The 23,035-nt window shown below is 36.4% G+C and overlaps 1 protein-coding gene across 1 annotated transcript in view; it reads right to left on the bottom strand.

Annotated features, from left to right (window-relative positions):
* The window catches only part of GPR158 (G protein-coupled receptor 158), a 327,705-nt gene that overhangs the window by 20,094 nt on the left and 284,576 nt on the right, over positions 1-23,035 (bottom strand). Inside the window, exon 7 of the mRNA XM_036460202.2 lies at positions 5,234-5,472. Coding sequence (XP_036316095.1) covers positions 5,234-5,472 — 239 coding nt within the window. The remainder of the gene's footprint in view (positions 1-5,233; positions 5,473-23,035) is intronic.

Here is a 23,035-nt window from a genome sequence, read left to right as displayed (position 1 = left end):
TTATATAATGAATAGTGTATGACAGTTAAGTCTCTATAGGAATTATAGTCCAGTCTAGAAATATTCTGAACATTCAAATTTTGAAATCCTCTTTCCACCAAATAAAGGAAAACCAGTAAAAAACCACCAGACTACTGTAAAACACTTCTCACATTATTCATCTGTCTTCCATAGCTGCAATGTTTATATGTCTATTTGTTTTCTATTAAAGTTCACTTCACATTTTTTTACATAGGACAAACAATAAATATTAAAATTATAAATACACATAAATAACAATGGAATCCTGAAAGTAATTTTTATACCCCTTTTTATGTTCTCAAATATTTCTTTAAAGTAGAAACTGAAGTCTATAGAGACTCAGAGATTTTTCTAAGCTATTTCTTCATTAGCTCTTATTTTGGAGCAGTAAGCAAAAATAGAATGAACTCATTAAAAAAATATTACCCATATTTCTAACTGGAGTTATATTTAAGTGAAAAAACTAGTATTGCATTTTTTCAAATAGTTCTTTATTTTGTATTAAAAGTTTTTACAGGTATAGCTGACCCAGAATGCATGCTTATCAATATATTAGGATTACATGCTTATCAATATATATGAGGATTGCTAATTTAGTTTATATGATTTGCTCAAAAACACCTCCCCAAATATGAACATACACTTTTATCATTAAAATAAAATTAGTGACAATAATAATCACTCTTCCTTTTTTTATAGATTGACTTCTGACACAAATATAAGCATACACAACTTCTTGACAAAAATGAATAAATAAATAAATAAATAAATAAATAAATAAATAAATCCCACAATCTCAAGATAAACCTACCTCCTCCCTCTGCACAGTATCTCCCCTACATAGAAATATTTCCATTTAGTTACAAAGAATAATTTAGCTTTCAGTACAGGTTGCTTTTTGGCTGACTGAAGATATATGAATTTATTCTTGAATAAGTACCAGACTATAAAAAATATAGTGGTAAACATGCTACTTACCGAAATATATAAAGAGAAATACAAAGAGGCATACGTTACCCATTAGAAAACATTAAAGAGTGATTAAATATAGAATATCAAACGCCACATGCTGAAAGATAAATGAAATTGCTATAAGGCAGTTTAAAAAAATTATAGCAACCATATGTCTCTGATTTTTCAAGACAATCTTAATTTCAAATACCTGTTCCTATTGTTAAATAATATGTCTTTTTAAAAGATTTTAATTTTAATTTGAAGACAAATAGCTAGTTAAAAAGTTATTGCCTTGCTTTTAATTTTATAAATATAAAGCATATTGATAAATTTACTTTATAACAGCATTTAATTATTTTAAATTTTAGTTAATTTATTGGGGTGACATCCTGTATAATAAAGAAGTGATATGCAAATCGACCCTTATACCCTCACATCACAAGATGGCCACCCCACATTTTCACAAGATGGCCAGCAGGGGAGGGCAGTTGCAGGTGACCAGGCCTGCAGGAGGGAGCAGTTTGGGGTGATCAGGCTGGCAGGGGAGCAGTTAGGTGTCAATCAGGCTGGCAGGGGAGTGGTTAGAGGGCTATCAGGCAGAGTGGTTAGGGGCAACCAGGCAGCCAGGCAGGCGAATGGCTAGGAGCCAGCAGTCTCGGATTATGAGAGGGATGTCCCAGATTGGAGAGGGTGCAAGTTGGTCTGAAGTAACCCCACCCCCGTGCATGAATTTTGTGCACACATTTTTGTGCACCAGGCCTCTAGTTGGTTAATAAAATTATGTTTCAAGTATACAATTACACAATACATCATCTGCATATTATATTGTATGTTTACTATGCCAAGTCAACTCTCATTCTGTTATCATTTAGCCCTCTGTTACTCTTTCTACCTTTCTACCTGCTCCTCTGGCAAGCACCACATAGATGGCTAGATAAATCATGTCTTGATTTTTTTTTTTTAGAGAATTTTATCACTGCGGGTAAAACATATTGAAACTAAGGTGTTGCTGCTGTAATTTATAGGACAGAAACAATGACTAGGAGAGAACAAAAACACCATCCCAAACATTTAAATTCCTCTCACCTTTTGTTCTCTGTACTGTATTACTAATCTCTTATTTTCTAATATATGCTAATATTACACACCTTTGGGAGTATTACTTCAATTAATTCTGTTTCACAAGTCTTGCTACTTACATCTTATTTACTTATCTTCCCATCATAATCAATCTCTTCTCTTAGCTTCTCTCTGCCCCCTTATCTTAACTGAGACCTCATTATTGTCCAAGAAATTGTATCCCCTGTGGCCCTCTCAAACTATGGATTGTCATCCTCTCTTATGCTGTTTGCCTCAGCGTCTCCAGGAAAGTGAGTTCAGAGTCCTTCTTGCTCTCTGTGTTCCCTTTCCCTGGCATTATCCAGAAATATTGAAAAATACATACTTTTTTATATTTCCTTTTGAATAGTGGGGGGAAAAAAATGGTACCTGGTAATCTTTCTCTCTGGAGGAAGGCAGAATTTAATGGCAGTAAAGTACAATAAAAATAGCTCCTGACACTAAAGAGCTGTTGTCGAGGGAGTAGGTAAATAAGCTAAGAGAGAAAGTTGTGGTCAGATGGAATTCTTCAATAAGTGACTTTGGAGGTAGGGGAGTTTCAGGTGACAGAAGAGTCATTTAAAATGAGAGAGGTCACTGGATTTGCGGAGGGGTGTGTGTGTCAATGTTGGATGCATATGGCACAGGAGCTAGCTTAGGTAATATGAGGGAGAAAAAAATAAGCCTGGGTAGGAATACCAGAAGATTTATAGATATGTAGTCAAGAACTAAAAGATTCTCCTATCTGGAGGTATGAAAACAGGACACAACACAAGACTTGAAATAATCATTCTGGCTGAAACTGGTTTGGCTCAGTGGATGGAGCATTGGCCTGCAGACGGAAAGGTCCTGGGTTCGATTCCGGTCAAGGGCATATACCTTGGTTGCGGGCACATCCCCAGTAGGGGGTGTGCAAGAGGCAGCTGATTGATGTCTCTCTCTCTCTCATCGATGTTTCTAACTCTCTATCCTCTCTCTCCCTCTGTAAAAATTCAATAAAATATATTTAAAAAAAAAATAATCATTCTGAAGACTGTCCTAGTGGTTGATAAGGGAACAAGAAAGAGTATTATGAAATGCTGAGAGCACAAATGAAGTAAGTGACCCTTATGTTCTATTGAGTTAATCTGATTACTTCTTCTGGGTCAGTAGTTCTATACTTTAGAGTAACATCAAAATCACCTGGAGGACCTGCTATACTCATTGTTAGGATCCACTAACCCAGAGTGTCTTTTTTTTTTTTTTTTTTTTAGGGTTTCACATTTTATTTTATTATTTTTTAAATTTCTTTATTGATTAAGATATCACATATTTGTCCTCAATCCCCCATTCCAATCCCCCACTTCCCTTACTAATGCTCCCACTCCCCCATTGTCCTTGACGACTGGTTAGACTCATATGTATGCACATAAGTCCTTTGGTTGATTTCTCCCATTTATCCCCACCCTCCCTTTGAGGTCCAACAGACAGACCCATGGCTCCTTATTTTTGGGTCTGTTCTTGTTCATCAGTCTACATTGTTCACCATTTCCCCTAGATGAGTGAGATCATGTCCTACTGGAAATATACTTATAAGAATAAAAAATGAGACAAGCAATAATCGTTATGCTGAAAGTCATATGAATCAGTCTGTAGAGAGTTTCTTTCTGGGCGACCAGTTCTTTTGAGACCCAATTTCAATGTCAAACAGTTCCTATGTGTACATATCAGCAATGATATTTCAGTTCTGGATGGTGGGCAAATGGTGGAATGCAGGTCTAAACCTCTCTGGTTTGACAGGACTACTCCAATAATGAAGACAGAAGAGAAGCAGTCCAGAGATGGAAGACACTGATGACGCCTTGCCATAATAGCAGTCAGCAGCTGTGTATCACTGTAGGTTTCCCAGGACCAAACCAGAGAAGGTTGGACCCAGAGTGTCTTAATGAGGAAATCTGGACACTGGCCCAAGAATTTGTATTTCTAGCAAATTCCCAGGTGATGATGTGGTTGCTGCTGGTTTTGAGACAAAACTTTGAGAATCATTGCTCTAAGCCTTCCTCCATTCTAATGATCCTAACTCCAAAATCCCTAAATATGGTACATTTTATTTAAAAATATATATTTTCAAAAGTATTCTAGTTTGAACTTCCTAATTTATCACCTCATTTTCCTGGTTCTCTAAATTCCTATTACAGTTTTTCAAGACTCAAAACAAACTTAATCATCCATTATTATTCACAATGTATTCCAACATAATCATATTCTTTAGTTAGGCATTTTCTTCCTGTTTCACGTACTTCTCAACTACTCCCACCACTATTCCTATCAAAGGGAATGTTCTCTCACTTCCTTACAATAATCTGAATATCACCCATGGGTCAAAGAACTTCTCTTTTATAAAGAATCCTGTGTTCTGGTCCAAACTCTGTTTTCCTTTATTGAAATACTATTTCACTATTAGCTTAAAAGCTAATATTAACCAAAAGTTTTATGGATTTTAAAAAAAAACTGAGATGTCAGAAAAATAATCTATGTTTTTGGCATAAGCCATTATGTTATTTTCCCAAGATATCCAGTTTCTCATTCAAATAATTCTTGCTACCTCCACATATTCTGGCTTTGTTTTTGTGTAATACTGGACATCCAGATATTTTCTAATAAATTATATTCAGAGGAAAGATAGATTTACTAGAGATTTTACAGAGAAAAACCTCTTCACAAAGTGTTCCCTTGATACCAACTTTGATATATCATAGGACAAAACTATACAAAAAAAAAAAAAATACCAGTGTGTTTTATTTTTTTCTCCCAACCAAAGAAATAACTCAAGAGAATGGCTACTGTTAATCAAATAGGAACACATTGATAAGATGGAAAGCAGAATCTTCTATGCAAAAAAGCTGCCTTTATTAACTGCATACCTCTTTCCTGATTTACTTGACTATGTTTTCACAACAAAGCTACCGTACATACTTTTGAAAAAGAATAGAAACATTCAGAAAACATTTTCATTCCATTTATAATTATTGTCCTTTTCATAATATTGTTTTACCAAATTCATATTAGGTAAAATTCCTTTAGGTTTTGTGAAAGGGTTTCATGAGGTTTCTAAAGAACTCTATTTCAATGCTACTAGAAAAAGGGACAAAATGATTACACAAAAAAAGAGACCACATACCAATTGCTGTCATGTAATCCCAGCGCTCAGTGAGGCACATATTGAAAATGAGGTGATCAGATGTTTGCCCTTGGCCAATAAGTGAAATCTGCCTCTCCAATTTCTGGCAAACAGATGAAGTCCAGCCAATAAGAAACCAAAATACTACCAGGAGTATTACCGCCAGCATTCTCATAACCCGTCCACCAGTCATATATGGAATCCGTTGGGCTGTTCTTGAAAGAAACACTTTCAAAACCCTAGAAAAGCAAGATATCAAAATGTTAAGGGAAAACTAAAAATGAGTACAATTCTAAAATATGTTATTTTTCTCAGTAAAGTTTGAACCCATCAAAATATACTGAGGCAGAATAGAAAACCAGAAACAATATTACTTTTATTTTCACTCAGTTTCATTTTACTTTATCTTTCCATAGCAGAAAAAATATCCTACATTAAGGAACAGTGATTAAATAGATTTGTCTAGAATGAAATTCTTTTTGAATAAGCCTTAATATTTTAAGAAATATTATCAGGAGTATAGAAAGATCAGTAGAAAGGCAACATTGCTCAAACAGGATTTCTGAGGAATAAAAAAACAATCCTGAACTTGAGTAGTTGGATTTTATAATATCTTGTTATTTTATAATATTTTTACTGTACCAGTTATATTTTTACTATAAAACATTATAAGGTATTTTTTGAAAATAATTTTATATGATGCCCCTCTATAACTTTCTGATCACATTACCCAAAATAAAAATGAAATAAGTATGAAAACAATAATGAGATATTTAAAATACTAGGGTAATTAAATAAGATAACAGCATTAAGTAAGGAGATTTGGAAGGCCTAAAAGAAATGTGATTTTTGAAATTTGGGGTTGTTTTCATATATATATATATATATATATATATATATATATATAACTCAAATAAATAGTCAAGATTGAGATGAATTAGGTAGTATCTAAGAACTGTTCCATCTCTAAAGATTGTGTGAAGACAAAACCTAACCTTCTATAAACTTATTTTAATTTAACTTCCAGAATATTCTTAGCTGATTTTAACTCCCACTCTCATTCTGATATTTTGTATTATAAAATTTACTTGAATAACCACTATGAGTGATTTCTGATACTATGAGGGTATCTATAATCAATTCCTTTAAAGCAAAAATAAATTCATTTTCCAAACTTTTCTATTCCCTATTCCATCTCATTCTTTCAACATTTTTTGTGAAGTGTTCATATAAATTCTTCAGAAAAAACATCATTATCAATATAGAAATGAAACAAATGTACCTTAAATAGTCTAGATGCAATATGCTATTTCTCTTTACATATAGACTTTGGTAGCTCTTTCTGAATTAATATAATACATCCAGTAAAGATAGTTATTTTCTAGAAGATTCTTGATATTCTTCCTATTCTTCTGACAGTTTAAGTCTCTATTGCAGATTCCTTTTTCCTAGTCTTCCCCTTAAATGGCAGTGTACCTCAATGATCTGAATGTAGCCACCTTCTATTCTTGCTCTCCCCATTGCACCCTGGAAATCTCATCTACTCCCATTTCATTTATCTACATGCTGGTGAGTATCTTCAAGTTAGATAATTCTCCCACATCTAAAATCTGTATACGTACTGAAAATCAACAGGTCCCAAAATAAAATCATCCCTCTCTCCCCTCGTACCTCCTCTAACCCATTTTGCTCTAGTGTTACCTGTCTCAATGACTGGTACTATCTAATTGCTCAAAGCAGAAATCGCAGAATGAACATTGATATATATCCCTCTTCCATATTTCAGATATTCAAAGAATAATGAAGAATTTAATTTTTACCTCTTAAATATCTTAAACCCTTCTGTTTTGTTCCATCTTAACTGCCACTGCCACAGACCCTAGCCATCAATCTGCTCCTGTAGTAGCTTCCTGAATAATCAGCTCATTAGTCTCATCCACCTTCAATCCATATTCTTCAGTGAGGCCACAATGATCTTCTTATATTATGTTGCTCCTCTTACAGTCCTTCAGTAGCTCTCCACTCAAATCCTAGCTCCTTGAAATGGTAAAAGGTCCTTAAAAGTTGGTTCCCATGGCCTCAGCAGCCTCATCTCTAATCACTCTCTTCTTCTAAGGTCCTGCCAGTTCCTCTGGATGACACTCAGTATCCCCTCTCTGAACCTTTGTCTCCAGCTTTCCTCATTACCGTTCTCCTCACATACAACATCTAATTATAGCTAATTCCTACCTATTCCTTCATGACTCAGTTTAGATGTTGCTTGCTCTAGGCCAGTGGTCAGCAAACTCATTAGTCAACAGAGCCAAATTTCAACAGTACAGGATTGAAATTTCTTTTGAGAACCAAATTTTTTAAACTTAAACTTCTAATGCCACTTCTTTAAAATAGACTTGCCCAGGCCATGGTATTTCGTGAAAGAGCCACACTCAAGAGGCCAAAGAGCCACATGTGGCTTGCGAGCTGCAGTTTACTGACCAAGGCCCTAGGCCAGTGGTTACCAAACCAGTACTATCAACATCACTGAGAAACTTGTTAGAAGGGCAAATTTTTGGATCCCAGCCTAACTCACTAATTCAGAAACTTTGCAGGAGTAGGGCTCAGAAATCTTATTTTAACAAATTTGTTAGGTCAATTCTGAAGAAGGCTACAGCTTGAGAACTGCTACCCTAAACAGTTTTTCCCACCAGGCCTAAGATCTGTGCAGGTGCCTTTCCAATGGCCTAACTGCTCTAACCTATCAGATACATTTTTGAGTTTTTATTATGCTGACACAAAAATTTAAAGCCTCTAGTAATAGATAGTCTTGATTTTCACAATATTTGCATTTGTTTGTGATATTGTATTTCTTTTGTTTACTAAAAAGAAATGCACATATACATCTTCAAGCCACACATGTCCTGTCCTATTAATTTAATTGGAATAATTCTAAAGTCCTAAAGTTCTCTATTAGAACAAAATTTCTATTAATTTTACTGCCTTCATAGAAATTTTAGAAAATCAATGCTTGTGATGAAACTCAATTCCTCACAAAAGAACCATGAGAGTGAACTACACACAAAAAAAGCTGGAGTCAGTTTGCTTTCAAAGGTCCTCATTTATTAAGTATTTCATCCATTTCTCAAAAATGCATTTTCTGAAGTAAATGAAAGCTATTTCTTGGTCACTGGATAGATTGGATACATATTAAAAAGAATCGGTGTCACCTAGACAGAAATCAATTTCACATTTATCAGCTATGAAGTTCAGTAAAATTATTCAGTATACAGACACACATACACACACACACACACACACACACACACACACACACACACGAGAGGCCAGATGCATGAAATTTGTGCACTGGTTGGGGTGTGTCCCTTAGCCCAGCCTGCACCCTCTCCAATCTGGGACCCCTTGAGGGATGTCTGACTGCCCATTTAGGCCAAGGATCAGGCCTAAACTTGACATCCCTCTCACAATCCAGGACTGCTGGTTTCCAAATACTCACCTGCCTGCCTTCCTGATTGCCCCTAACCACTTCTATCTGCCAGCCTGCTCACCCCCTAATTACTCCCCTGCCAGCCTGATTGATGCCTAACTGCTCCCCTGCCAGCCTGTTTGCCCCTAACTGCCCTCCCCTACAGGCCTGGTCACCCCTAACTGCCCTCCCCTGCAGGCCTGGTCGCCCCCAACTTCCCTCCTCTGCTGGCTTGGTCACCTCTAACTGCCCTCCACTGCAGTCTTGATTACCCCCAACTGTCCTCCCTTGCAGGCCTGATTCCTCCTAACTGTCCTCCCCTGATGGACATCTTGTAACAGCCATCTTTTGTCCACATGGGGGCAACCATCTTGTGTATTGGAGTGATGGTCAATCTGCATATTACTGTTTTATTAGATAGGATAGAGGCGTGGTGCACAGATGGGGGCCGGCTTGTTTGTCCTGAAGGATGTCCCAGGTCAGGGGGGGGCTCCCTTGGGGTGTGAGGTGACTTGGGTGAGGGGCCTGTAGTGATTTGCAGGCTGGCCCCCTGGTGACCCAAGCAGAGGCCCTGGTATCTGGAGTTTATTTATCTTCTATAATTGACATTTTGTAGCCTGGAGCGGAGCCAAGCCTCCTGTTTGCTCCATTAAGGCAGCCATTTCTCTTGGGATTTATGTATCTTCTATAATTGAAACTTTGTAGCCTTAAGTGGAGACCTGGGCCAGCCAAGGTGTGTGGAAAGCTTGGTTTCCTCCATCACTGCGGAAACCCATGCCTCCCTCCTGCTCTCTGTGGCTGTAGCCATTTTGTTTGAGCTTATTTGCATATTCACTCCTGATTGGCTGGTGGGTGTGGCTGGTGGGCATGGCTTGTGGGTATACTGGAGTGGTGGTTAATTTGCATATTACTCTTTTATTAGATAAGATATGTATATTTGGGGGGAAGTCTGATTTAAATGATAATAAATATGTAAAAATCAAATACTTATATAACTTCTAAAAGAATGATATAAATTGTGCACTGACATGGAAAGATGTCAAAGACATAGTAAGTTTAAAAAGCAAAATTATTGTTAGTGTATTAAATTATTGCTATTATAAGAAAAAAACTCACAACTCAGGTTCTTCAATATTGGTATTTTTGTCAATTTAAGTTACCTGCTGGAGCTCTCATATTTCACATTGATCTTTATTTTCCCCTCATTGTAGGTAAATAGAATAAGACGGAATGATAAAAAAAAAAAAAAAAGCAAAAAAGCAAGGAGGGTTGCAAGACTGTTGCAAGTCAGTGTGGGGTAAAGGCTCATTGAGGGGAAAAAAACATGAAGTGGGCATCTGTTACAATTTCAACAATAAGGATAAATTAAAAAAAAAAAAAAGACTGTCACAAGTCAAATGTTCTATGGTTAGAGCTAGAAGACACTTTGGGGATTATCTTTCTGATCCCATTAATGTATAGAAGAGAAATGTGAGTCCCATAAGGGGAGTCATTTGTCCAAAGTCAGAGTTAGTGAGTAGCAGAACCACTACAAAGCTCTTATCTTTCTCTCTCAGTTGAGAAAGTTCAATTATATCTTACCAAAATAGAACTTCTATTAGCTAGTTCTTGGGGAGTGGTGTCAGCAAAAATGTTGGCATAGAAATCTCTAAAAGTTTGTTCATCTTTAAAAGCAATAAATAAATTAGCAAAAACTATTATAATCAACTTTTTTGGACCGTAGAAACTATTGTAATTAAAAGCTTATATATTATATGCTTCACCCTGCAAGATAGTTAACCAAGAGAAAAATAGCTGAATCTGAATAACAGAGATTTATGGCATTTTAACATACACTCGTCCTATTTCCCACTCCCCAGTTCAGTGGTGGCCTTGAAGATAACATCCCACATTCTGGGTACAGGTACCGAGTACTAGAAAACATAATGGACCTTACTCTCCAAGAACTGTATTTGTTCCTTTTGACCTCTCTACTGGCTCCCTACTAGTTCAAAAGGCCTGCCTTTATTTTATCCAACTATTGTAGAAACTCTCCCAGGGATGAGGTTAACTACCTGGGGGTCATTTGTCTAAAAAAATGTAAAGGCAAATGGAGTAGTTGAACCACCTGGGGCAAAGTATAATGGTTGGGACAAACAAAAGCCTTAAAAAAAAAAAAAAAAAAGGCAGAAAGTCTGGGCAGTGAGATGTATTCGGAAATAAGGGCTTTGAAAAGATCCCATATATTAACTAGAATGTTGGAAAACACTCAGAAAAGATCTAAGAAGGCCCCAAGCACTCATTTCTTACTGACCCGAGGCTCTGCACAAGCATAAAGTAAAGCCTAAGGCAAAGTTGTAAAGTGCTTGGTTGATTGATAAAGTCATGCCCTAACACACACATATATTTACACACAATCCATGTGCAAAGAAAGAAAATTTTAAGTTATTTTTGTTCCAGGCTTCAAGAAAATCTAGTTTGAATCACTAGCTAAGCACTAAGTAAACAGAACAGAGACTTCAGTGACTATGCATAATAAACAATACAGATATTACAGAATTAGTTCAGAAAAGTCATCAAACAACAGCAGGCACAACAAACAACTCCTGGGGAAGTTGGAGCATATAATTCCAGATTTACCACATTATAATATGTCCCATTTTTTGTTTGTTTTAAGTTAGACATGCAAAGAATATTTATGGCTCCGACACATGAAAAAAAGAAATTAATAGGAATATGTTTGAGGAAGCCCAAGCACTATACTTACTAGACAAAGATTTGTAGTTTATTTATTTATTTTATTTTTTAATCTTTATTGTTGAGAGTATTATGGATGTCCCCCTTTTCCCCTATTGCTCCCCTCCATCCTGTTCCTGCCCCAGGACTTCACCACCCTATTATCTGTGTCCATAGTTAATGCATCTATGCATATACATTCTTTGGTTAATCTCTTCTGCCCTCCCTCCCCCATTTCCCTTGAAGATTTCTTGGTTTGTTACATGTTTCCATGCCACTGGTTCTATTTTATTCATCAATTTATTTTGTTCATTAGATTCCTTATTTGTTTATTTGGACTTTTAGATTCAATTGTTGAGATATATATATATTGGCATCTTATTGTTAACATTCTTTTTTTCTTCTTCTTCTTCCTCTTCTTAAAGAACACACTTCAACATTTCTTGTAATACTGGTTTTGTGTTAATAAACTTTTATTTTCCTTATCTCTGAATCTCTTTATCTGATCTTCAATTCTAAATGATAGCTTTGCTGGGTAGAGTAATATTTGCTGTTACTAGACAAGTATTTTAAATCAACTGTCTTAAAGATGCTCAAAGAGCTAAATAAATAAATAAAAAATCATACACATAAAACTAAAGTATACCAAGAGAATAATGGTATTCTATTTATTTTCAAATATTTACAAATAGAGGATACTTGAAAATGAGAAATTATTAAAAACAAATGAACACCAAAACACCCCAGAAATTCTGTAAGTGAAAAGTACAATGACTAAAGTGAAAAATTCATTAAAGGGATTCAATAGGAGATTTGACTAGGCAGAAGAAAAAAAAATAGTGAACTTAAAGATAGGCCAATTTAGATTATCCAATATGAAAAGCAAAAAAGAAAATAAAATGAACGAAGCCTAAAGGACCTGTGATAAACTACTAAGAATATTGAGATACACATGATGGGAGTTCAAGAAAGATAGGAGAAAAAAAATACCACAGGAAATAATGACTGGAACATTCAGAATTTGAAGACATGCATGAATCTATACAACCAAGTGATAGATCATTCCTTCCCTCAGTTGATGGACAGACATAAACCCCACCTGCGGCCAGACATTCCTGAGCTCTGAACCACCAATCAACACCTGCCAAATACCCTAAGCCCCCATTCCTAAGACCCTAGGTCCCTAATCAATCAGCTTGTGCTGAGTGCCCTAAGCCCCGCCCTCTATCCTTAAAGGTGCTTGTAAGCCCCTTGCTTGCTCTCTTCTGCACCTCTCCGTGGAAGCAGCCAGCAGGGGTACCCTTCCCTCCAATAAAGCCTGTGTCCTGCCACTCAGTCTCCGGTCTACCTTCTCTAATTAATCTATCACCAAGTAGCTTCAAGTAACTAAAAGCAGGATAAACTTGAAGTGATTATAAGACACATTATAATCATACCATTGAGAGCTAAAGACAAAGAAAAAATCTTAAAAGCAACCACAGAAGAGTCACCTAGCATGTATAAGACATTGTCAGTAATAGTAATAACTAAATATTAAGTAGAAAATTCCAGAAATAAACAATTCATAAGTTTTTTTTTGTTTTGTTTTGTTTGTTTTTAAAAAGAACTAATCTATCATAAGAAACCATGGAAACCAGAAGGCAGTGGATGACATATTTAAAACACTGAAAGCATGAAAAGAACTGATGATAAAGAATCTATATCTGACAAATTTCTGTTTCAAAAATGAAGGAGAAATTAAAAGAATCTTAGATAAACAAAGTTGAAATAGCTTGTCATTGTAGACTTGTCCTACAAAAAAAAATGCTAAAAGGATTCCTTCAGGCTAAAATGAAAGGACATTAGACAGTAATTCAAGGGCACATGAAAGAAAGAGAGAGAGAGAGAGAGAGAGAGAGAGAGAGAGAGAGAGAGAGAGGAAGAAAGAAAGAAAGAAAGAAAGAAAGAAAGAAAGAAAGAAAGAAAGAAAGAAAGAAAGAAAGAAAGAAAGAAAGAAAGAAAGAAAGAAAAAAAGAAAGAAAGAAAGAAAAACATTGGTAAAGGTGTGTGAAGGCAGACTGAGCCTCCTCACTCCACGTGCATTCCAATGCATATGCTTGCTAGCTCCAGTCCCCCTTCCCACCTGTGTCCTAGCTAGTATTGAAGAACCTATTTATCTGCAGGGGCCATAAAAAGCCTGCACAAAAGATTAACAGCTAGCGCCAGCTAGTGTGGGTTGGCCATAATCTCCCTTCCCTCCCCCCCCTCTCCCCCCCCTTTATGACTGTCAGAGGGACTGCAAAGCCCACAAAATACCCAGAAGCCTGTCCATATTTAAGAGACAAAGAAACCAAGGGGATAAATGGGAGAGCACCACCACAGTCTGTGCTCAGGCTTTGGGACAAATGACTCCCCTGCTGGGACCGGTTTGGCTCAGTGGATAGAGCGTCAGCCTGCGGACTGTAAGGTCCCGGGTTCGATCCTGGCAAGGGCATGTACCTTGGTTGCGGGCATGTCCCCAGTGGGGGCTGTGCAAGAGGCAGCTGATCGATGATTCTCTCTCATCGATGTTTCTAACTCTCTATCCCTCTCTCTTCCTCTCTGTGAAAAATCAATAAAATATATATTTAAAAAAAAAATGACTCCCCCGAGTCACCGCACTAATGCATCTGCAATAAAGGGTTTTTCCTGAATCTTCTGAGTATCCCTTGTGTGTTTTCCAGTTACCTGGTAAATTCTGCAACAACGGTAACTAGTAGTAAATATAAAAGTTAGTACTAATGTACTTTGGGTTGTTCTTATAAGATTTAAAACACAACTATATAAAGCAACAAATATAAATCTATGCTGATGAGCATATAATACTTAAAATTTTAATTTGTGACAATAATGTAAAAAAAGGGACACAGCTTCATAACATTCTTTGCTTGTGACTAGACAAGAGCTGGATATATTCTTTTTGTGTTTGTCTCTCTACCACATTCCAAAATCCTCCACTTCCACTGACATCATCTCAAAACCTTCCACTTTCAGGTCACCTTCTAGGCTGCATATTATGTCTTCTTGCTGACAACTAGAGCATATTCTACATACATCATGATTATGCATATGTTTGCTCTACCTATTCATCAGTATTTTAAGAATGAATATTCTTCCAGATAAATCTCTGTGCATACTCAAATTTTTTTTTAGAAATGTAAAAATAAGATAACTTAGTTTTGAAAAAGTTCTACCAAATATTTCTAGTAGACTGTACCAACTTACACTCTTTTCAGCAGAACTTGAGCCTGGAAATTTCAAAAATTGACAATTATAATTCTTAATTTTTTCCCCTATTTGAATTAATACAAAATTGGGCCACAGTGCTTCATTTTTTTCTGCTTTAATTACTAGTTACATTAAAAAATTTAAAAACTTAGGTTTTTTTGGTTTTTTTCCCCAAATGCCTTTCTTCTCCTTTGAATTATTTTTAGCCTTTTTTAAATTTCCATTTACTCTATATGGTAGCCATTTGATAAGGTGGCCATTGAGCACCTGTCTGAATTGAGATGTGTTTTGAGTATCAAATGTAAATCAGATTTTGAAGACTCAGTCCAAAGCAAGAATAGAAAGTATCTTATTAATAATTTTAAATATTAATTACATGGTAGAATGGGTATATTTCAAATAAAGTGGATTAAATAAAATATATCACTACATTTAATGTCATCTACTTCTTATTTTAAAATGATTATTAAAAATTTTAATTACATATATAGGAATACATTACTATATAATAGCATCAGTTATACTTCTATTGGACACACTACATCCATATTTTTCCAGTTTGTTTTGACTCTTAACTTATGTTTTGTTGTGTGTTTTTTTGTTATGTAGAAGTTTAAAATATATATGTTTTAAACTTCTACATAACAAAATTAATTGACATTTTCTCTTTGATATTTTCCATTTCTTAACTTGAAATAAATTAAATATTAATCTATAATTTCTCCCTTTTATTTATTTTTTAATTTAGCTTTATAATTTATTGAAATTCTTATAAATTGAGATGAGACAGTAAGTGATTTTTATAGATATATACCTAATTTTCTAAAACTTCATTATTGAAGTGGCACTGCTCTCTAACCCCATTGTTTTGAAAAGCTTTATTTACCACATAGTCAGATCTTCTGGTATAAAAGTTGGCTTTGGGCTCTATACCATGACCTCTTAATTTACTGATTTACTCTTAAACATTGCTTTATGATGATACATTATAATATCATGATCTTGCTTTCTTGCTCTTATTTTTGTGCAAATGCTCTTAGCTTTTCTTTATTTTCAAAGATGAATATTAAGATTTTTTGTTGTTGTCGCTAAGTTCAATCATTTGGCTTATCCATTAAACAAATATTTACTCAGCACTTCAATGCACATGAAGCACTATGTTACAATGAGTGTTCAGGATAGAGATGAGCCCAGCTTCAAGCTTGTGTTCTTGCAGGCAGAGAATTCATATCTCAAATCTTCCCATTTAGGGATACAAAGTGTCTTTCCATTTACTTAATTTTTCTTACAAATCTCTAAAATTTTTGTAGGGGTTTCATCTTGGTAACACATATCATCTTTTAGGATTATTTCTATGGTATTTCATATTTACATTTAAGAATGTGGTATACATGCATATAAGTACAACCAATGGACACAAAACTCTGGGGAGGGAGGGTATGTATGGGAAGGAGGGGCAATGTTAAAATATGTACACAGATAGCATACATTAAAAAAAAAAAAGAATGTGAATAGGATATTTTCTTCTTTATCTTCTCTAACTTAAAGATAACTATAAACTTATTGATTTTCATACAAACCTATAAAACTTGCTGACATTTTCTTAATCAAACTTTCATGATTATTTGCATATTTTTATAAATATCATTTAAATACCATAAAGTTCATCATCTTATGGTAGATTTATAAAATTCAGTGGGTTTATTATATTTACAAAGTTGTACAATAATAACCACTATTAAACATTTTCATCACCCCATAAAGAAACCTAATAACCATCAGCAGTCACTTTTCATTCTTCCTTTCCCTCAGACCTTGGTAATCACTAATCTATTTTCCGTCTCTACAAATTTATCTATTATGGATATCTATATATATAAAAGCCTAAGCTACCATCCAACCATTAGACCATCCAACTAGTAGCTGTGATGTGCAATGACCACCAAGGGACAAACACTCAATGCAGGAGCTGCCAAGCTGCAGTGACTTGGCAGCTGGGTTCTTGGGTGACATACCTCCAACCAGAGAGTAGGGACCCCAGTTCTGGGGTTCATCACCCAAGAACTTCCTTCCCACAATCCAGGACCTTTCCAAGAATGTCATAGAGCCAGTTTTAGTCCAATCCCTGCAGGCCAGGAGGAGTGATCCCATTGGTGCATGAATCCATTCACCAGCCCTCTCGTTTTATATAAATGGAATTATAGAACATGTAGCCATTTATATTTAGCTTTTTTTCAGTGTTCTATGGGCATTTTATGAAGTGTCCTTTTATGAAGTATTTGTTCAATCCTTTTATCATATTTGTCTTCTCATAATTTGTAGAAGAAATTTATATATTATGAATAAAGACCTTTGTCAGCTATATATAGTAAATATTTTCTCTATGACTGGATTTTCTTCCCTTTTTATTTTTTAATTGAGGTATAATTAACAAATAACATTATATTAGTTTTAAAAATGCAATATAATGGTTTGATATTTGTGTATATTATGAAGTAATTACTATAGTAAGTCTAGTTAACATTGTTACCATAATTACATTTTTTCTTGTGATGAGGACTTTTAAGATCTAATCTCTTATTAACTTGCTTTTTTCCCATTTCATTTTATTGATTCCAGAGCAGTATGAAGGGAGAGAGAGAGAAACATTGATGTGAGAGAGCTACATCAATTGGTTGCCTCCTGTAGCTTCACATTGGCCAGAGCAAATCTCTTAGAAATTTTCAAATATGCAATACTATATTATTAATTATAGTCACCATGCTGTATATTATATCCCCATGACTTGTTTATATTACAGCTGGAAGTTTGTGCCTTTTGATACTCATTTTGCCAAACCCCCAATCCCCACCTCTGGCAACTACTAATCTTTTCTCTGTATCTATGAGTTCAGTTGTTTGATTGTTTTTTAAGATTCTACATATAAGTGAGGCCATATGTTTTTTTATCCTTCTCTCTCTGACTATTCACTTAGCATAGTGCCCTACATATCCATCCCTGTTACTTCCCGAGTCTAAATAAATAAATAAATAAATAAATAAATAAGTCAGACAAAATTAGTAAATCTTTATATCTCCATAGTTTTCTGAGTGAGATACACTACTATTTGTTTATGTCTAACTAGAGGCCTAGTGCATGAAATTCATGCTCAGGGGAAGGGGTCCCACAGTTTGGCCTGCACCCTCTCCAATCCAAAACCCCTCAGGGGATGTCCAACTGCCAGTTTAGGCCAGATTTTCACAGGGATTCGGCCTAAACCAGCAATCAGGAATCCCTCTCACAATCCGGGACCTCTGGCTCCTAACTGCTCTCCTGCCTGCCTGCCTGATTGCCACTAACTGTTCTACCTACCTTCCTGATTGCCCCACCTGTGCCTCAGCCTCTGCCACCATGGCTTTGCCCAAAAGGATGTTCAGAAGGATGTCTGGAAGTTGTTTGCTCTAAATAGCATATTATCCTTTTATTAGTATAGATAGATAACATGAAAAGAACAATTTAAAAATATATTGCTATTATGTATAATTTTTGAAAAGGTACTCATTGATATTAAAGGTTCTATATGAATACAGACCTCTAGAAAATAACTCATAGTTAATAGTCAAATGACTTTGCATATTTCCTGTTTCATTAAAAAAAATTTAAGTGGTAAAATATCACTAGGGAAATTATTTAAATCTCAATTTCACAAAGCCCAGGTTGATACTTAGTGAGTTATAAAACAAGCAAAAAAAGAAAGTGGAGTTATTTACATATGTAATTGTTTTCAAATTTCTTAAAATGCCAATATTAAAGATAGATAGTTCCGAAACATGAATTTGAAACCTTTATTCTCTACAGTTTTATCTTAAGCATGTTGTTTTTCTCTAGGGTATCTAGTTATTTTCAAATACAGTATACACAAAACATGGGTATCTGAGTTCTGGCTCAGATATTTTTCTAATTTACCTAAATACATTGTTTGCCTTTGGAACTTACTTAGCTTCCTATTGACAATGATTATATCTTTGACCAAACTCTGAGTTCCTCTAGCCCTCCCCTCAGCTGGGCCCAACTTTTATACTTTCTCATCTTTGCACTGTCCAATTTTGACAAGAATATCCTACATAATAAAAGAGTAATATGCAAATTAACCATCACTCTGTTACACCAACAAGCCATGCCCACAAGCCACACCCACCAGCCAATTAGAGCAAGTCTGCAAATAAATCCAACCAAGATGGCTATAGCCATAGAGAGCAGTAGGGAGGCGTGGGTTTCCCAGGCAACAGTGGAAGCCAAGCTTTCCATCTGCCCTAGCTGGCCTCAATTTCCACTCAAGGCTACAAAGTTTCAATTATAGAAGGTAAACAAATCCAAACAGAAATGGTGGCAGCTCTGGAGTGTGCAGGAGGCTTGGCTCTGCTCCAGGCTACAAAGTTTCAATTGTAGAAGGTAAATAAATTCCAGATACCAGGGCCTCCACTTGGGTCACCAGGGGTGTTCCTGGCCTGCAAACCATCACAGGTCTCTTGCTCAGGCTGCCCCACACCCCAAGGGAACCTTCACCTTGATCCCGGACACATTTCAGGGCAAACCAGCTGGCTCCACCCGTGCACTATGCCTCTATCCTATCTAATAAAAGAGTAATATACAGATTGACCATGACTCCAACACACAAGATGACTGCCCCTATGGGGTCAAAGATCTTGCCCCCATGTAGACACAGATGGCCACCACAAGTTAGGGGTGACCGGGCAAGCAAAGGAGGGAAGTTGGGGGCAAACAGGCTGGCAGGGGTACAGTTAGACATCAATCAGGCTGGCATGGGAGTGGTTAGGGGTGATCAGGCTGGCAGGCAGAAGTGGTTAGGGAAAATCAGGAAGGCAGGCAGGCGAGCAGTTGGGAGCCAGCAGTCCTGGATTGTGAGAGGGAACCAGATTGGAGAGGGTGCAGGCTGGGCTGAGGAACACCCCCCACCACCACCACCACTCCCACCCCCCTCACCCCCCCACCCCTGTGCACGAATTTTGTGCACTGGGCCTCTAGTTGATAAATAAGTCAGTTTAGCAATAATCTCTTCCATCTGATATATTCCCTTAGTAGTTTTCCATGGACTGAACTGTTTCTTACTCCTTGACTATAAATCCCCACTTTTCCTTGTATTTAGAGTTGAGCACAATCTCTTTCCCCTATTTAAAACAAAACAAAACACCCCATTGTAGTTGTTCCCCTGAATTCTTTTTTTCTTAATGTATTTTATTGATTTTTTACAGAGAGGAAGGGAGAAGGATAGTGAGTTAGAAACATCAATGAGAGAGAAAACATCAGCTGCCTCCTGCTCCCCCCTGCACCCCCCCCCCTCCCACACACACACACATACACACACTGTGACAGGAATTGAACCTGGGACCTTTCAGTCTGCAGGCCGACGCTCTATCCACTAAGCCAAACTGGTTTTGGGCCCCTGAATTCTTTAAGAATTCTATGAGAAGTGTCAGTATGAAATTTTCTTTAACACTGTCCAAATAGTACACTTGCTGGCAGGAAAAGAGAATTTCTTCAGAAGATAAAAAATGAGATTCTTTGCTCTGGGATAGTGCAATTCTTAAGAAATGTCACTATAAGAAATTCTCCACTTGAAGGTAGGCAGCCAGTAAAGATGAGAAATCACAGTGAGCTCTGCAGAGGATATGCCTGAAGTGAATATCATTACCAGTATCCATATGGTGAAGTCTTCCCATTTCCTAGTCAAAATGCATTGTACACAGCTACATGTCCAAAGACCACTTTCTTGATATATTATTTTGACTGAGGTGGGTAACTGGCTAAAACAGTGTTAAAACTGTTTCATGTTAAAAACCTCTGGGTCATGATTTGAAGCCGTAATCTGTGTGCTGGGATGAACACAAGAAGTCTTTTAGAAAAATCTTATATATGCCCATATGCACTGGCTTAGACACCTAAAAACAAAGTTTGTTATTTGTTTGGCTTTCTAAATAAATGAAGGCTAACTAACACCTTGATCAATGGTCTGTCAAGGCAGATGACCTGCATTTAATAGGCAAAGTCTAATAACTGTATTTCAGGCATTTGCCCCAAGCTGCACTCAAATTCCCTGCCACTCACTGGTTATCACAAATTGAGTTAAATGAGACAATATTCATTTTACTGTGGACTTTTAGCTTTTCTGTAGAACATTAATTTTCTTTATTTTGCTCTTTTAAATATTTAGAATATCTTATTGTATTTTATGTATCTTTAAAGAATACACTTAGTAAGTAAATGTAAATATTCCATTCACTTTCCAAAATGTATTAGGAACTGAATATATGTATTTGCTTATATATTATTTATTAGGAATATATATATATATATATATATATATATATATATATATATATATATATATATATATATATATTGGAGGCTCAGTGCACAAATTTTTGGGACTGAGTGTCCCTCAGCCCAGCCTGCAACCTCTCTAACCCAGGACACCTTGGGGAATGTCCAATTGCTCATCTAGGCAGGAATCAGACCTAAACTGGCAGCCAGACATCCCCCTTGCAATCGGGACCGCTGACTCCTGACCGCTCACCTGCCTGCCTGCCTGATCACCCCTAACCCCTCTGCCTGCCTGCCTGATTGCCCCTTACTACTCCCCTGCTGGCCTGATCACCCTTAACTGCTCCCCTGCCTGCTGATCACCCCTAAATGCCTCTGCCTTGGCCCCTGTACCCAGGACCCAGGCTTCTCTCCTCTAGCCAGCCACAAGTTCCTAGGACCCGGGCTTCCCTCCCTCTGGTCAGCCATAGGCACCTGGAACCCGGGCCAGCTTTGCCCAGGTTGGTTGCAGTAGTAGGTGCCTGGGACTGCAGGTGGCTTTGCCCAGGCCCCAGCTTTGTCAGGAAGGATGCCTGGAAGGTCATTTGGAAGATGTCTGGTCTATTCAGCCTAATTAGCATATTGCCTTTTATTAGCATAGCTATACATTCTCACAAAGTGTAAACTATTTTGTGCTAATGAACACAGTAGAGAAAGCTGCCATGTATTGTGCTGTATCCAGAGCAATGTGTACTGAATAATGCATACAACGAAAATCCCTAGTCCAGAGCCAGAAGAAGGCTTTTTCACAGCTTGCTTAAATACTCATTTTAAATGTAGTGCAAAAAGTATTTTCCCCCCTAGTATTAGCCTTAGAAACAAAAAAGGCAATCTATTTTTAAAAACTGTATTAAAATAAATAGAAAAATGTTCTTTTAGGATTATTTCTTAATCTCTCTCCACCCCCTTTTATTTAAAACATTTTCTTATTTTGCCTCCTGAAACTATACATGGCTTTTCTGAACCTATTGCCTTTCCAAGTTTCTTAAAAACAACTGATTACCAATCAACCATCCAACCAACCTGCCCAGCATATAACTAACCAACCAACCCAGCTTAGCAAGTATTCTGTTAACCTATCTATTTATGCAGGTGCTAGGTGTTCGTGTAAATCTGTCCTACTTCATTCATGACCTACTAGTAAGTCAAACATATCTATGGCTTCTGAATGAAATTCCCTTTTATAAATGAACCTTCTTCATTTTTGCCTACTTCAGCTCTATTTTTTTTCCTTATGATCCACACTGAGCTGCTAAAACCTTCCTTCTTTCCTTTTCCAAAGAGGAATAAACAGTATAAAATTAAAATAAGCTGTTTTACATGAATGGCCTGTCAGTGAGGTGGGGCAGTGGGACTGGTTTGCCCTGGGTGCAGGTAATAAAGTGGCCCACTTGTCTGTAAAAAAAAAAAAAAAAAGGCAATAATAAAGACAATTAAAAGTTGGTTTACTTTTTATTACCACCCTGGGATGGTGATTCTAAATATCAGTGATAAAATATTCCTCCCTGAAGGGGAATGCCACTCTTACTCCTCCCTCAGCTTATCACCTCTCATATTGCACTGTTAATTAACAAAGGGCTCTTTTGCAATTTTCCCTTGGATTAGCATGGTAATTTTTGGTTGTATGACTCTCAAAAGTGGGAGCTTTGGTAAAAGTAAATGAAACCTTAAAGTTCCCATGTCTAATAGTATTATTTGTGTGACAGAGTGAGGGCCTGTACTTTTTCATATTTGCTTCAAGTTTTCAGAGCTACTGGGATTCTGTAAACACTACAATCAGTCAGCGAGAGACCAGGAGATGAAGCAAGAAATGATCAATAATTTTACTAAGCCTTCAGTGAAATAAAAATAAAACCCAAGTCTTTCTTATCTATTCTATTCTCAAGGGACTTTAACTGTCATTTTATATATCACTACTGATAATCCCCTTAGAATCTCTGCCCAGCGAGGTAGGATTTACTTTTTTTAAAAAATTTGAAATAAATGAAGTTCCTGTGAAAATCAGTCTATGGAATTCATGG

Source organism: Pipistrellus kuhlii, unplaced genomic scaffold (genome assembly GCF_014108245.1).
Source record: "Pipistrellus kuhlii isolate mPipKuh1 unplaced genomic scaffold, mPipKuh1.p scaffold_m20_p_1, whole genome shotgun sequence".
Lineage (NCBI taxonomy): Eukaryota > Metazoa > Chordata > Mammalia > Chiroptera > Vespertilionidae > Pipistrellus > Pipistrellus kuhlii.
Note: the sequence above shows the minus strand (reverse complement) of the source record. Positions and strands in the feature narration are given on the sequence as shown.